The 14,917-nt window shown below is 47.7% G+C and overlaps 1 protein-coding gene across 5 annotated transcripts in view; it reads left to right on the plus strand.

The window, feature by feature from the left end:
- NDST1 (N-deacetylase and N-sulfotransferase 1) overlaps nt 1-14,917 on the plus strand; it is a 62,666-nt gene that overhangs the window by 31,774 nt on the left and 15,975 nt on the right. For all 5 annotated transcript variants that reach the window (XM_020964321.2, XM_020964317.2, XM_020964318.2 and 2 more), the window contains 9 exons: nt 329-811; nt 1,571-1,658; nt 6,462-6,616; nt 8,536-8,721; nt 9,198-9,326; nt 11,120-11,302; nt 12,318-12,414; nt 13,728-13,851; nt 14,682-14,856. In XM_020964321.2, coding sequence (XP_020819980.1) covers nt 329-811; nt 1,571-1,658; nt 6,462-6,616; nt 8,536-8,721; nt 9,198-9,326; nt 11,120-11,302; nt 12,318-12,414; nt 13,728-13,851; nt 14,682-14,856 — 1,620 coding nt within the window. The remainder of the gene's footprint in view (nt 1-328; nt 812-1,570; nt 1,659-6,461; nt 6,617-8,535; nt 8,722-9,197; nt 9,327-11,119; nt 11,303-12,317; nt 12,415-13,727; nt 13,852-14,681; nt 14,857-14,917) is intronic.

Here is a 14,917-nt window from a genome sequence, read left to right on the forward strand (position 1 = left end):
GAGCACGGTGCCTGGCACACAGTAGGTGCTTAATAAATGCTTGTTGACTGTTTCTGGTAGCATAGTGGTGTATAGTACAAAAAGCATTGAACTTGGAGTCAGGATGTCCTGGGTTCCAGTCCTAGTTCTGATGTTTACTAGCTACCTGAGAAGGTTTCTGTGAGGAGAACCTTTATAGACCTTTAGAACTTGACCTCTCTCAGCAGGTGCAGGTGGTCATCTTGCCAGGGGTGCTGCCAGACTCCTCGTAGTTATGTGTAAGGCACATAAATAAGCCGGTCACTGTTATCTCTCCTGTGTTCCTCAGCTATTTTCTCCTTCCCAATAGGCCAATGAGAACAGTCTGCTGAGTGCTCAGCTCAAGGGCTTCCCTCTCTTCCTCCATTCGAACCTGGGCCTGAAGGACTGCAGCATCAACCCCAAGTCCCCACTGTTGTACGTGACCCGGCCCAGTGAGGTAGAGAAGGGCCTGCTGCCTGGGGACGACTGGACCGTCTTCCAGTCCAACCACTCCACCTATGAGCCGGTGCTGCTGGCCAAGACCAAGTCGGCTGAGTCCATCCCCCACCTGAGCGTGGGGGCGGCCTTGCACACCACGGTGGTGCAGGACCTGGGGCTGCATGATGGCATCCAGAGGGTGCTCTTCGGCAACAACCTCAACTTCTGGCTGCATAAGCTGGTCTTTGTGGACGCTGTCGCTTTCCTCACTGGCAAGCGCCTGTCGTTGCCCCTGGACCGCTATATCCTGGTGGACATTGATGACATTTTTGTGGGCAAGGAGGGCACCCGGATGAAGGTGGAAGATGTGAAGGTATGAATGGGGGCCTTGGCATCTGAACCAGGAGCCACCACATTAGCCTGTGAGGGAGGCCTCCTGAGAGACCTGTCATTGAATGGCCCAGGCCAAGGCATCGTTTGTGTATTTAAGTCAAAGGGGAGACCCTGATGGGACCCTGTATGTGCATTGGGTGTTGGAAAGAACGTTGGAATTAGGAGGCCTGGATTCTAGCTCTGGCACAAAACTTGTCAGGTGACCTTAGACAAATTACTTCCCCTCTGGGGGGCCTCAGGTTTACCCCAGTCCAAAACTGGCTAGCGGGGAGGGGTTGGGTTTGTAGTAGAGAATCATTAAGGGATCTTTAAATTCTGTGATTTAGTGAAATGTCACAGCATTCCCATCACATTGTTAGGAAGTACACCCAGCTGTTTTACCTTCTTCCTTCCTGCCGTGCCTGAAGCCCCTTCCCTCCGGTGAAGAATGCAAGTTGGGACTCCTCCTGCAGGATAGCACTCAGTGGGGGCTGGGTTAGGGGAATTGGTTTTCACACTAGGTTCTTTTACTGACTTTCTGTGCATTGTCCATTCTCTCTTGGGGTCATTATTTTCCCCCGCCTTTGGAAAACGGAAGTAGTAGAGTCTGAGTTTGAGTAAACTCTCAGGGCTGTGGAAAGGACAGAAGGAAGACAGAGTGCCTGTAACCAAGACTGGGTGGTGGGAGTGAACCCAGTGAGCAGCTGGGTGAGGGGGCAGGAGTAACTCTCTTGTCCTTTCCTTCTTCTCTGTTTCCTAGGCCCTTTTTGACACTCAGAATGAACTGCGCACACACATCCCAAACTTCACCTTCAACCTGGGGTACTCAGGGAAATTCTTCCACACGGGTAAGTAAGTATGCTAGAATGACCTGGCCCATGAGAACCTCCCTCACGTGTACCTTAAGCCTACTATCCCTGAGTGGTTGGAAGTAGGGTGTAGGCATGTCCAGCACTTTACATCCCCCGCACTAATTTCAGCTCAGCGTGACAGGAGGATATCCTTGTACTGGCCTGAGATCTGTTCAGTTCAATGCCTTATGCTTCCTTCTTGAGCTGAGCTGATGCCCCACACCGTGAATCTGCATTCTGTGAGCCCTGGAAGTCGTGGGCTTCTAAACGCCCCCTTTCTTATCGAGTGGGTCCCAATGTGGATGACGCAGCCTTTTAGAGTGGTTCTGGAATTGAGACAGAGATTGAGGCTCCCTGTGGATTCTCTTCAGATGGGAAATCTGAGAGGGAGGAGCAGAAGTACTTGACCAGGAGCCCGAGTGGATTCTAGTCCTGATTCTGTCCCTAACTCATGGTGTGTGACCTTGTGCAATTCCCTTCCCTTCCCTAGGCCTCAGTTTCCCCATCTCTGAAATAAAGGTGTTAGGCTCGGTGGTTTTTGAGGTCCCTCTCAGCTCTAGCATTGTAAGCTCCTAATCTGGAATTCTACATAGAGAGACTTTTTATGCTTCTGGCATACAAGAGTCCTATTAGAAGCCCTGCTGGCTTACTCATGGTTATTAGGGGGAGCAAACGGGACCTGATTTTCCTTTGCAAGGATCTGTTCATTCAGGCTTTTGCACAGCAAGCCATGTGGGCTGCAGAAAGGTACAGTTTTGTGGCTTGGCTTTCCCTGGGCTGTTGTCTCCCTTTTGGATGTCTTTGGATGGTAATTACTGTGTTTGCTTAGATTGAGGAAGCACTGGTCTTGTTAAGTGCTTGCCAGTGGGCGTGTGCGCGTGTGTGTTAGAAAGAACTGCTTCTTAGGTCACTTTAAACCTCACTTAAAACAAACAAACAGATTTGTTTTGATATCTTTTTGTAATACCTAGATTTCCCACTGTGTCCTCCCCCCTATAATAAAGAGTAATACTAAATAATAAATAATATGAGTGTAATAACAAAGAATAAGAAAGGGAAAAAATGTCCTGCAAAACTAAACAATAGAGCAAAAAACCCTGGTGTTATATACAGTATTCTATACCTATTGTTTCTCCCCCCACCCCCTTCCCAACCCCCAGCCAAAGAAGGATTTGGAGGTGGAGATAAACCTTCCTTTCTATCTTCGGGACTGACATCTGTCAGGTGGAAAGCAGCTAAGGAGAAGGACAGAAACTTTGTGAAGGGTTTTAGTCAGTGAGACTCTTAGTAAAAGGGTAAAGGGAATCAGGAAGACTTGGGTGAAGTCCTGCCCCGACACACACTGACTGTGTGACCTGGGGTATCATTAAACTCTCAGTATCCTGGGCAACTCTGAGGCTCCGAGGTGCAGAAAAGGTGCTGATCTGCTGTGATAGAGTGTTTTCTCATGGGGGATTTCATACATGAATGAAATCTGAGGTCTGGACCAGAATAAAAAATGTAGTAGAAAAAGAGGGAAGGATGATTGCACGTGTATAACCTGTATCAAATTGCTTATGACCTTCTCAGGGATAGGGGAGGGAGGGGGAGAATTTGTATCTCAAAATTTAAAAAAATTAATGTCAAAAATTGTTTTTACATGTAATTGGGAAAAAATAAAATATTATCAAAAATAATGAAATTAAAAAAGAAAAAAGAGGCAAGTCCTGGAGTCAGACAGACCTGGGTTCAAGTCTGGCCTTGGATAAATAGGTTTTGAGACTCAGGACAAGTCACTTGACCTCCTAGTCCCCCTGTCAACTCCTGACTATAAGTTGTAAAACAGCTGCAGCTCTGTGTTGGTAAGATAATTTCCTATACTGATTAAATCATAGAACTAGATCCCCCAGCAGTAGGTATTTGAGTAGGAGTTGTCTTTTTAGGCTGATTGTGGATTACTTGGCAAGAGACACAGATAATGAAATAATCACTGACATGTGAGCTGCAGCACGCATCTAGACGTGTTCCTGTGCCACGTATTTGACCTCATCGGTGCCTGCTTTGCTGACCTCCTCTGGCATTTGGGACCCAGTTAGATGTTAGAGGGGAGACAGTTGTAAATTCTTACTTAGAACAGACCCCTGAGAGGTGACTGGGGAAGTTGGGTGGAGGAGCCTATTCCAGGGCATGATGCTGATGCATGCTGGGAAACGTGTCATGGCAACAGATTACAGAAAGGCGCAGGGAGAAGGATGGCCTTGAGATGTGACAGGTATCGCTCTCTCCCCAAGGAAGGTGTCGGTGTAGGCATCAGCAGTAAGAGGGGGAAGTTGACTAACTTGGGGATGAGGGAGAGGCAGAAGAGGCCTGACGTTGGGTTTTCTGAAGGGACAGAGTGAGACGTAGAAGGGGGGATAGACTATTATAAAATTACAGAATCTTAGAGTCATAGACTAATAGGATACAGAGAGACCCTTGGTCATTTTAATCTGGCCTTCTTTCCAGTGTAGGAATATCCACTTTTTCAAAGTATATTTTTCCCAATTACTTGTAAAAATAATTTTTAATATTCATTTTTTAGGAATATCCTCTTTCACATCATTTTTAGGGTCATCTAGCTTATGCTAGAATACTCCCAACTATGGGCAGCTCACTCACTTTCTCACAAGGCAGCCCGTTGGCATCATTGTTGGATGGCTCTAATTGTTAAGAAAGTCTTCTTTTAAAAAAAAAAAACTCTTATCTTGAGTTAGAGAATGTACAGAGAAGGGCAGCCAGGATGGGGAAGAGAGGAGAGGGCTCAAGGCTGTCTTCAGATATCTGAGGGGCTCCCTCACGTAGAAGACAGGGATTAGAATTATTCCCGTTGATCCCAGAAGTTGGAACGAGGAGCAGTGGGTGGGAGCTGTAAAGCGACAGAGCGAAGCTGGAGGAGAGGAGAAAACCTCCCAACAATCAGAGCCGTCCAGAAGCAGAACGAGCTGCTTCACAAGGGGAGGGCGCTTTCTGTCCTCAGGGGTCTTCAGGCAGATGCTGGTCTAGTGTGGCATGGTGGGGATTCATCATGGGCCAGGGTTCCATTGGGTGGTTGCTGAAGTCCCTTCCAACTCTGAAAGTCTGTGATTCTGTACATCTGCTGCCCTCTCACTCTCACCTGTTATTCCTAGTTATACCCCTGGGGGTGATGCAGAAGTTCAAAATTCAAATGAAATCTGATCCCTCTAAGAGGAGAAGCCTTTGGATATTTGGCAGTGGTGACCACATCTGCCCCCTGCTGACTCAGGTCTCCCGTTTGCCAGCTGTACATCCCTCGTCCGTTTCTTTGATGATGTATTTCCCAATCCTCTATCCATGTGAGTCCCCTTCCTGGATACTTGCCAGGCTGTCGGTGTTAGCGCGGGATGCCTCCATCTGAATCCAGTGCTGCAGTTGTAGTTTGACCAAAAGCGAAGAGCAGACCAATCCGCTGAGCTCCCCCTTATCTTGTAAAATCCGCACAGTGGCTCTTTTAGTGCCTCGCAAGATGTCCTGAGCCTTTTTTGTTTGTCTGTCACGTCTCACTATTGGCTTACAGTGTTCCCCCACCCCACCCAGTACTCAGTTGACTTGACAGTGGGTCCCTTGGGGATAAGCTAGTTCTTTTGGTCCTTACAGCAGACGCGCTTCCCTGGGTGCAGATGTTGCTCTGGCAGTCTTGCCGTAATCAGGTGGTGGGGAAAGGTGTTGCTCTTCACCTATTTTTAATCTCAGGAACAAGGGGTTAGTGCCTGTTGTCTGTCTGTGTGCACTGACCAGAGGTGACTGATCTGTGCCTCAGCCAGGTCTGTTGGTGCTGGTGCCGTCACCTTGGCATCAGCCCACACCAACCCCTGATTTTCCAGCAAGTGTCAGGAGTTTTTTCCTGATGCCCTGCTCCCAGTTGTGGTGTTTATATGTCTTCGTAGACAGCCCCATTTGAAACCTCAAAGGCAGATAGAACCTGATGAGAAAGGCAGATTTTGCAGGGAAAGAAATCTTAGACTATATTCCCAAACCAAATAGGGATGATTTGGGGGTTATCTTTGCTTTGGGATGTTTCCAGCTCCTCCCTACCCTTTGAATTAGTATGGGTAATTAAAAATAGATTCTGTTCCATAAGCACTGTTATTCAGACTATCCTTTACCTCTGATAGCAGGGACATAGGAGGAAGCATGGTACAATGGAAAGAATATTTGCTTTGGAGTCAGAGGGCCTGGGTTCAAATCCTATCTCTGATATTTGCTACTTCTATGACCTTGAGCAATTCACTAATATAGTAACAATAATAATAATAGCTAATATTTATATAGTGCCTACTTGGCAGGCTCTGCGCTAAGCGCTTTATAAATATTCTCTTGTTTAATCCTTACAACAACCTGGGAGGTAGCTACTGTTATTGTCGCCATTTTACAGATGAGGAAAATGAGGCAAACAGGTTAAGTGATTTACTTGCCTAGGGGTTGCTTGGCTAGTAAATATCTAAGGCCATATTTGACCCTCTGAGATCCCTTCCAGCTCTAAAGCTGTGATTCTGCTTTAAAAAAAATTCTCTTTTAAAATTCATATCTTTATTCATTTGAAAAATAGTAATACATATAGCATGCTGTATCTTATTTAGTCTTTTCCCTTATTTATGGGGTTTTGCAACTCTGTCCCTTTCTCTCTATCCCACCGTGGTCCATGGTCTACAGTTGCCATATTGTGAGCTTGATCTTAAGGCTGGCTTTCCTGGGCTTTGTTGGGCTCACATACTCCCCCAGTGGCCAGTCTGGCTAGGGCATGACATGACATGACATCACCAGGTACAGATGCTGAGGACGACGGTGACGACCTGCTCTTGTCCTATGTGAAGGAGTTCTGGTGGTTCCCACACATGTGGAGTCACATGCAGCCCCACCTTTTCCACAACCAGTCTGTGCTGGCTGAGCAGATGGCCCTCAACAAGAAGTTCGCTGTCGTGAGTAAGACCCCTTCTCCGGGGTGGGGTGCTTCCTGGCCCCTTTCCCTGCCCCCTCCCCACCCCAGCCCTTACCCTGCTCCTTAAATACTGCATTCAGGGCACGTACTCAGCCTTGCTGGGTGAGACAAAGGAAAGAGATGCAGCCTCTGCTCCTAAGTTTAGCTGAAGAGGGAAGATCCACACTCATTTAACAGTGGAGATGAGTCCAAGACAGTGTGTGAGCAGATATCAGGGTGAATGAATAGATAGCTGGATGAGTTCCATAGAAGGAGAGAGGAATGTGGGATTGGGGTACTTCTTGGGGGTGGTAGGGCTTGGAAAAGGGGTGAAATTTGATCTTTTCATTTTCGTGGGAGGGAGAAAGTAGAGAAAATAGATTTGTTTTGGATTTAATAGATTGCTCAAACATATTAAATATACAGTTACAACTGTTTATATGCAGAATATCCAAAAGAGTTTCATTATTCCTTTTATCTGCTATTGGTTTATGTATAACTGGGGGGGCATTTTAATTTTTCACGTTGTGTGTCTGCCCCGCACCTACCAGACACTTAAGTGGCAGGATCTGAGTCACCTTGTATGTCCAGAGATTGCCATACAGCTCTGGTTGGACTTAGAGCCTTGAGGGCTGGCAGTGTCAGGCTCAAGGGAGCCTGGGCAGAGGTGGCAGAGGATTGGTAATTGTGCCATCCCTCCCCCTCCCCTGCTTAGGCCCCTTGCTCTTCTTCCTCATTAGCCATCCATTGAAACAGGCTCTTCTGTTCTCCCCGCTTCCAGTTTTAGATGACCAATTTAAAGTAATCCCCTGGGTTTGCACTATTGCTAAATGCTGCAGCCAGAAACCTTTCCAGTCTCCTTTGGAAGCTATTTGACATTAGTGTTGGACAAGGAGGGGAGACAATGGTGGCTTAGAACTCCAGGAATGGGATTTTCTAGAAACTCTAGCTCAGAGCCAGACCTAAAGCACTCCAGCACAAACAGGCTCTGGGTTGGAGAGAATAAGGATGGCAGAAGGTCTGCAGTCAGGTCCTCTTCACAACTGGGGGCAGGGGTGTGGACAATGAACCCCAGAATTGGTCTGTGTGTGTGTGTGTGTTTGTGTAAAAATAAATATAAAAATAAGAGAGGTTTGGTATTCATCCAGTCAATCACTGATGGGATACATAGAATATTTTAAATGGCATCATGATAGAGTCAGGTGGGTTAGGGAGGGTACTGATGGGTTGGAAAATAGAATATCAAGGATAGCTTTCTGGATGGGATGTCTCTGTGATGTGGCCAGTTGAAGAATTTGGAGGGCCACAGTCAGAACCTTGATCTGGGGTTTGACTGGAACCTTTTGGGAGGAAGTAATTGAAGGAGCAGATGTAAAATGAGACTGGTATGAGGCTAATGAGATTAGGAGCTGAGCTCAATCCAGATGTGAGGCAGGATGTGCGATCTGACCCAGGAAGCTGTGTCTGCTTCAGACCTGAAGCTAAACCAGTTTTCCAGGACCTGAGGAAAGACTCCCCCCAACTCAGAAACATTCCTTAGGAGAGGCAGAGAGGGATACATTGGAAAGCCCTTTGGTTCTAGGGACAGAGGACCTGGGTTCAGATCCTGCTTCTGACGTTTACTCCCTGTGTGACCTTGGGCAGGGCACTTAACTTCCCTGAACCTGTTTCCTCATCTATAAAATAAAGAGGAGTGGGCTAGACGGCTTTTGAGGTTACTTCTAGCTCTAGTTCTGTGAGCTTATGTCTATGTTCTATCTCCTCAATTTGGGGGAGAAACCCGTCACCTCCCTGGGCTTGGTGTGCAGCTACTAAGAGTCTCAGTCAGCTCCTCAGTAAAGGGGGAAACAGGCCTTCAGGAAGAGGGTCTTCCCAACGGCATGTGCTCACTGTCCTCCCTTGAACGGTCTCTGTTTTTAGGAGCACGGGATCCCTACCGACATGGGCTATGCCGTGGCTCCCCACCATTCTGGCGTGTACCCTGTCCACATGCAGCTTTATGAGGCCTGGAAGCAGGTGTGGGACATCCAGGTGACCAGCACAGAGGAGTATCCCCACCTGAAGCCTGCCCGTTACCGCCGTGGCTTCATCCACAATGGGATCATGGTAGGTTAATGGGGATTGCCTACTTCCTTTGGCTGCTAGAGGCTTCAGACCCTCACAGGGAGGCAGGTGGGACTTTTTGATAGGTGATGTGTCTGGAGTCAGCAGCATCTGTGCTCTATTCTTCACTGTTATCCTAGAACTCTGTCCTGGGCTGTCAGTGGTAATGAGCCCGTTTATTGGGGCATAGAAAGGGTTGTCCTGACTGCTTGGGGACCTTCCGTGGAGAGGATTCTGCTGGGACGTCTGCTGTTTCTGCCACCTCGTCCCTGGGCACTGCCAGCCTGGATGCCCCAGCCAGTTCAATAGAAGGCCCATGCTTGGTCCACTCCCATTGGGAAAGTGGTTACCTTGATGGGCTTACAGGAAAACCTTCCACCATGGATTGTCCTCTGTGGCCCCCTCTGGAGACTTGGTGTTTTTGTGCCCCTGCTAGCAGGGTGCTGGATGCTTTTCTTCCCCTCCCTTTCCCCACTTAGGTCCTCCCCCGGCAGACCTGCGGCCTTTTCACCCACACTATATTCTACAATGAGTACCCCGGAGGCTCCAGCGAACTGGACAAAATCATCAATGGGGGAGAGCTCTTCCTCACTGTGCTGCTCAATCCTGTGAGTATCAGCCTCCTTACTGCAGCGTGATGGGGTCCTTGACAGCCCCAGTTCTGTCTGTGGCCGAGGCAAAGTGGGCCCTGTGGGCTTCAGCGTAGGATGGACATAGTGCTATGTATTAGAAATGGGTGGGCGAGTCAGTTAAATTCTCTGGTCCCTAATTTCCTCATCCCTAACATATAAAATACCATAGATAATAGTAATACTTGCCGTTAAAAAAACAAACCAACCAGAACTGAAATTTCATAGGTCTACTCTAGGAAATTTCCAATTTGTGATCTCACTCTACCAGGGCAGAGCTTTAGCAATTCCTTTGTAACTTAGTCTTAGAGAGCTGCCTGGGGCACTGAGAGGCTAAGGAATTTGCTCAGGGCTGCCCAGGTGGCATGTGTCAGAGGTGGGACTTTGACCTGCGGGTGCCAAGGCTGGCTCTCTTCACTGTACCTCTCAAGCCTCGCCTTATGAAATTCTGTAACTTATGTGTATAACATATGTGCACAGGCACACACATACGCACACACACGTACAATACACTGATCTCTCTTTTCCTTTAATTTGTCCAGCTGTCTGTTTCACTCATGTCAACATTTGGTTGAAACATACTGTCTCGGATTCTTCTCTTCCCTCACTGTAGTGTATATTCATACACACTATATATATTTGTGCACGTGTAATTGTACACACGTGGAAATATGTGTGTAAGCATGCATGCTTATACATATATGCACGTGAGTATAGGTGTATGCGATTAGGATATGTATGTGTATAAGCATATACATGTGTGTATGTATAGTGTATGTATATATGTATGTGTATTTGTGTGTGTATAAAATATTTGAGCTATACATATATATTTTGGTTTAAGGAATTTAAGGAATAATTTTGTAATCCTTGCTCAGCAGTCTTACTCATGGGATTAGCTTTGTCTTTTCTGCTGTAGTGCCTGGCACACCGCCGTGCTTATTGACTGATTAGTAAAAGGTGTAACTCAATGCCAGCATGTCTAGGGCTCTTTCGAGGCACTGTGTTCTTTGGTTATAGACTTTCAGAGCCATAAGAGAATCTTAAGAGTATAGAATTTCAAAGTTACTAATGACATCAGAACCTAGAACATCAGAGTTGGAATGGACATTAGAGATCATTGCCATTACTTTTACTATTTCCCCTTGTAAAACATTAAATATGAAATTATTTAATACCAAAGTATTACAAGTGGCAGATTTTTTAATGTTAAAAATTGTTGCTTTATTTTGCCCCCAAATTTGGTTGACTTGTTCCCTTCGTCCCCTCATACTAGGAATATTTCCTTTTATCAGCCCTTCCCTGGTAAAGTAGTTTACTTTTAATCTTTAAACATTGGACCTCCCTATATTGCAGGACACAATCACAGTGTCATTGACATGGGAGCTTAGACCCGCTTGTTTTCCTGCGTGGCCTGGTTTGTCCCTCCTTAGCCTGCCACAGCAGTGCTGACTTGAATGAGAACGTCCGATAAGGAGGCCTCACCCAGTACACCTCAGAAATTCCACAGCTCAAGAGAACCGTCAGCCTCAGCCTTTTGGGTAGCAGGGATTGTGGGGTGAACCACCGTGCCTGGCTCCAGGGTGTCCTTCTTAGTCTGGGAAATTCTTATCTAGTCCAGTACCCTGATTGTAGAATCAGAGGGGAAATGACTCCCCTGCTGTCAACCAGCTCGTGAGCTGTTTGTCTTTGGCACCCTTTGGGGGTGGTGGGAGTGCCTGCCCCTCTTGCTGAGAGAAGTTTGCTCAGCCTCCCTTCGCTGCCTTCACCAGATCAGCATCTTCATGACCCACCTGTCCAACTATGGGAACGATCGTCTGGGATTGTATACCTTCAAACACTTGGCGCGCTTCCTTCGCTCTTGGACCAACCTGAAGCTGCAGACGCTGCCGCCAGTCCAGCTGGCTCAGCGATACTTTCAGATCTTTTCTGAGGAGAAGGACCCCCTGTGGCAGGTAGGGGGAGTGGGGCTCAGGGTCCCAGGATGGGAGTTGGTACCGGTGAGAGGGAGAGTTACAGAACAGGACAAGGGGCATCCCCCCACCCCCATCAGTGTTGGCAATCTCAAGCTCCAGGTGCATTTACCCACTGCCAAAGCCAGAATGTACGTTCGCTGAATGAGCACTTTTAAACAGCAGTGTTCTGGGCTCTGTGCAAGATGCCAAGGTAAGTCAGATAGTTGTCAGGCTCTCGGTACTCACAGTTGGGTATTGGGGGTGAAGGGAGGAGAAAAGGTCACTGATACCAAGCAGAATATGATAGGAGTGGAACAAACTAGCAGTTCAAGGTGTGGAACAGAAGTTCTTTCTTTTTTTTTTTTTTGTATTTTGTTAGGCAACGGGGTTAAGTGACTTGCCCAAGGTCACACAGCTAGTAAGTATCAAGTGTTTGGTCTGAGGCCGGATTTGAACTCAGGCCCTCCTGACTCCAGGGCCGGTGCTCTATCCACTGCGCCACCTAGCTGCCCCGTGGAACAGAAGTTCTTAAACTGGGATCTGTGAACTTAAAAAATAGATGTGTGTGTATGTTAAACTATATATTAATATATTAATTTTATATAACTTTCTATTTTAATTGATTTCTATTATAATCTTACTTATTTTATGCATTCGAAAGCGTTATTCTGTGAAGGGGCCCATAGGTTTCATCAGAATACATACATACATACATATATATACACACACACACACACACACACATAATATATTCATTATTGTGAGAGTCTTATATATTTTATATAATATAAAGCTTTCAATGTAATTGGTTTCCATTACAAGCTTATGTATTTTATGCATTTAAAAGCATGACTTTGAGAAGGGATGATAGACCTCATTAGACTCCCAAAGGGGTCCGTGATACCCAAAAAGATTAAAAATTACTGTTGGCGTAGAGGGTTACAAACCTTTGGTGTAGGTGGAACAGAAGACGGAGTTTGCCCCTCTCCTTGATGTTTGTCCCCTTGCTTTTAAGGATCCTTGTGAAGACAAGCGGCACAAAGACATCTGGTCGAAGGAGAAAACGTGCGACCGGTTCCCCAAACTCTTAATCATCGGACCCCAAAAAACAGGTATGCGTCCCTCTGTGCCCCTGAAGCCTGGCTGGCTCGGCTCCCATGATGCTCCCTGTGTACCCGGGACAGTCATGAGAGGATGCGGCACTTCTCTGAATCGCAGTTTGTTGACTGAGTCTGCGTGCACTGCCCAACCTGAGCAACAGCTCGAGCCACCGTGTACCGAGCGCCGAGCTAAGCACCGGGAGAGAGGGTGCCTGCCCTCGTGGGGATTACCATCTCAGAGGGGAAGAAGACAGACGCAGACAGCTACAACTGGCGGTATTACACGGCAGGTGCAGCGGACAAGTACAGACAAAGTGCTGTGGGAGGCCTAAGGAAGAAGGTTTTTACCCAGCGGAAGGATCAGGAAAGGCATTCTGGAGAAAGTCGTAGAAGAACCAATCGGGCGTGTTTATTGAGACAAAAAAATGTTACTTTGAAATAAAAATTCCCATCATCCTACCTCTCATTCTCCTTACGGGTGGAAAAAAAATTCACTCTGCCGATTGATGCAGCCTGGCCCTTTGGAGTTTGCTCAGGTCCCCAGTCCTTGTAGCATTGAAGGGTGGGGGGGATCTCACGGGGAAAGAGGGAGACGCACAGTCCTACAGACCGAGGGCGCGGGCGAGCCTCGCCGCTGGAGCAGGAAATCACTCGGCTGGTTCAGGGGACGTTTTCTCTGGGCTGTGGAGTTTGTGGAAGGGGATCGTGTGAAATAAGACTGGGAAAATGTAATGTGCCAGGTTGCGGAGACCCTGAAACACCAAGGGGAGACTCTCGAGCTTTACTTGGGAGACAGCTGGAGCCACTGATTTTTGAGACTGGATAATGGCTGGGAAGTCTCCTTCTAATCCCCCAGGAGTATCTTGGTGTAAAAGGGAGGAGCTTTGCTCTGGGAAGAAACCTTTGGAAGTCCTTGCTGTCCTCTTGAGTGACTGGCTGCCTCGAGGTGTTCTCAGTGTACTATTTCTTCTCAAATGCTGGGGAACTTTCACTGCAGCGTGATTCCCTGGAGCCAGATCTCTGTGTGTAGCCATGAGAATGAGCATGTAGACATGTAGTAAGAAACTAGAGAGCATTTAGGGGTACTTAGCCTTCGGTCCAAAGGGGTCCATGATACCAAAAAAAAAAAAAAGACCCATGATCTAGTATGAGGAAACAGATGTAGAGAGATGGGATTTGGTCCAGGTCATACTGCTGCTTAGTGGTGGAGTGGGAACAAGATCGTTGGTCCCCTAATACCTAGTCTTCTCCCTAGTATGGTGTCCTCCCTTCTGTATGCTACTGCGGAGGTCCGAGGACTACCCCTGTCTCCTCTTATCCTGCAGGCACCACAGCCCTTTATTTGTTCCTGGGAATGCACCCCGACCTGAGCAGTAATTACCCAAGCCCAGAGACCTTTGAGGAGATCCAGTTTTTCAATGGCCAAAACTACCACAAAGGCATAGATTGGTGAGTGGGGCTTTCCATCCTTGTTGGCCAGCTTGGGGCGTCAGATCGGAAGCCCAGAGTTGGTATCAGGAAGCATCTGGAAGCTGTTTACACACGGATGGGGTTCCTGTTATAGACAAAAAGGGGGCAGAGTTCAGGCAAGCTGCACAGAGACGGGGCCCTATCCCCCAGAGGCCGAGGTGGTAATGCCTGGGTCTTGGGGGCTAAAACCATAATAGCAAGAGAAGCAGTGATGTCTGAAATGCATTCTTGGGCCAATATAGTAACTGAGCAAAGATATTCTTTCCCCGAGTGCTTGTTTCGGACGCCTCCCAAGTATTTTATTTGGTTAGTATCCCTGGGGCCATCGTGTAAGGAGAGTGTCGGGAACCTCCATGGCAAGAGAAGTCAGAGTAATCAGTCAGTGACACAGCTGAGAGGTGACCTCAGGTCTTTGATGTGGCCCAGCCAGGTCTTATCCAGTGAAGTTTCTTAACTTCTTAATCATTTCCTACTTGGCCTGTCTCTGAACTGCCTCCAGGCCAGAGGTGGGGATCCTCCCCTGAGTTCTGACTTCCATCCCCCAGGCCAGAAGTGGGATACCTTGGCCATATAAAATTCTTACAATCCCACCACTCCAGCCTTCCCCCAAAAGGAATGGATTGGGAAGCGGACATGGTGGGATTCCCATCAAGCCCTCTGGAAGAGAAAATGTCTCCCAGCCCTCATTCTCAGGAAAGCCCTAGAGCCAACCTACGGCCCTCGTGGGACTGCCGTGGGGACCCAGTTCTTCTGGTCGTGCTCTTATTCTTCCTGTCCAGCTTGCATCTCTCTCTCTGGGCCCTGAACAGGTACATGGAGTTCTTCCCTATCCCCTCCAACACCACCTCTGACTTCTACTTTGAGAAAAGCGCCAACTACTTTGACTCTGAGGTGGCCCCTCAGCGGGCAGCAGCGTTGTTGCCCAAGGCCAAAATCCTCACCATCCTCATAGACCCGGCCGACCGAGCCTATTCTTGGTATCAGGTGAGCCGTGCACCAGGGGTTGCCAACTCCTTGGGAAGGGTGTCGGGAAAGCAGTTCTCTG

This window comes from Phascolarctos cinereus, unplaced genomic scaffold, assembly GCF_003287225.1.
Source record: "Phascolarctos cinereus isolate Bilbo 61053 unplaced genomic scaffold, phaCin_HiC Scaffold_2;HRSCAF=192, whole genome shotgun sequence".
NCBI classification, from domain to species: Eukaryota; Metazoa; Chordata; class Mammalia; order Diprotodontia; family Phascolarctidae; genus Phascolarctos; species Phascolarctos cinereus.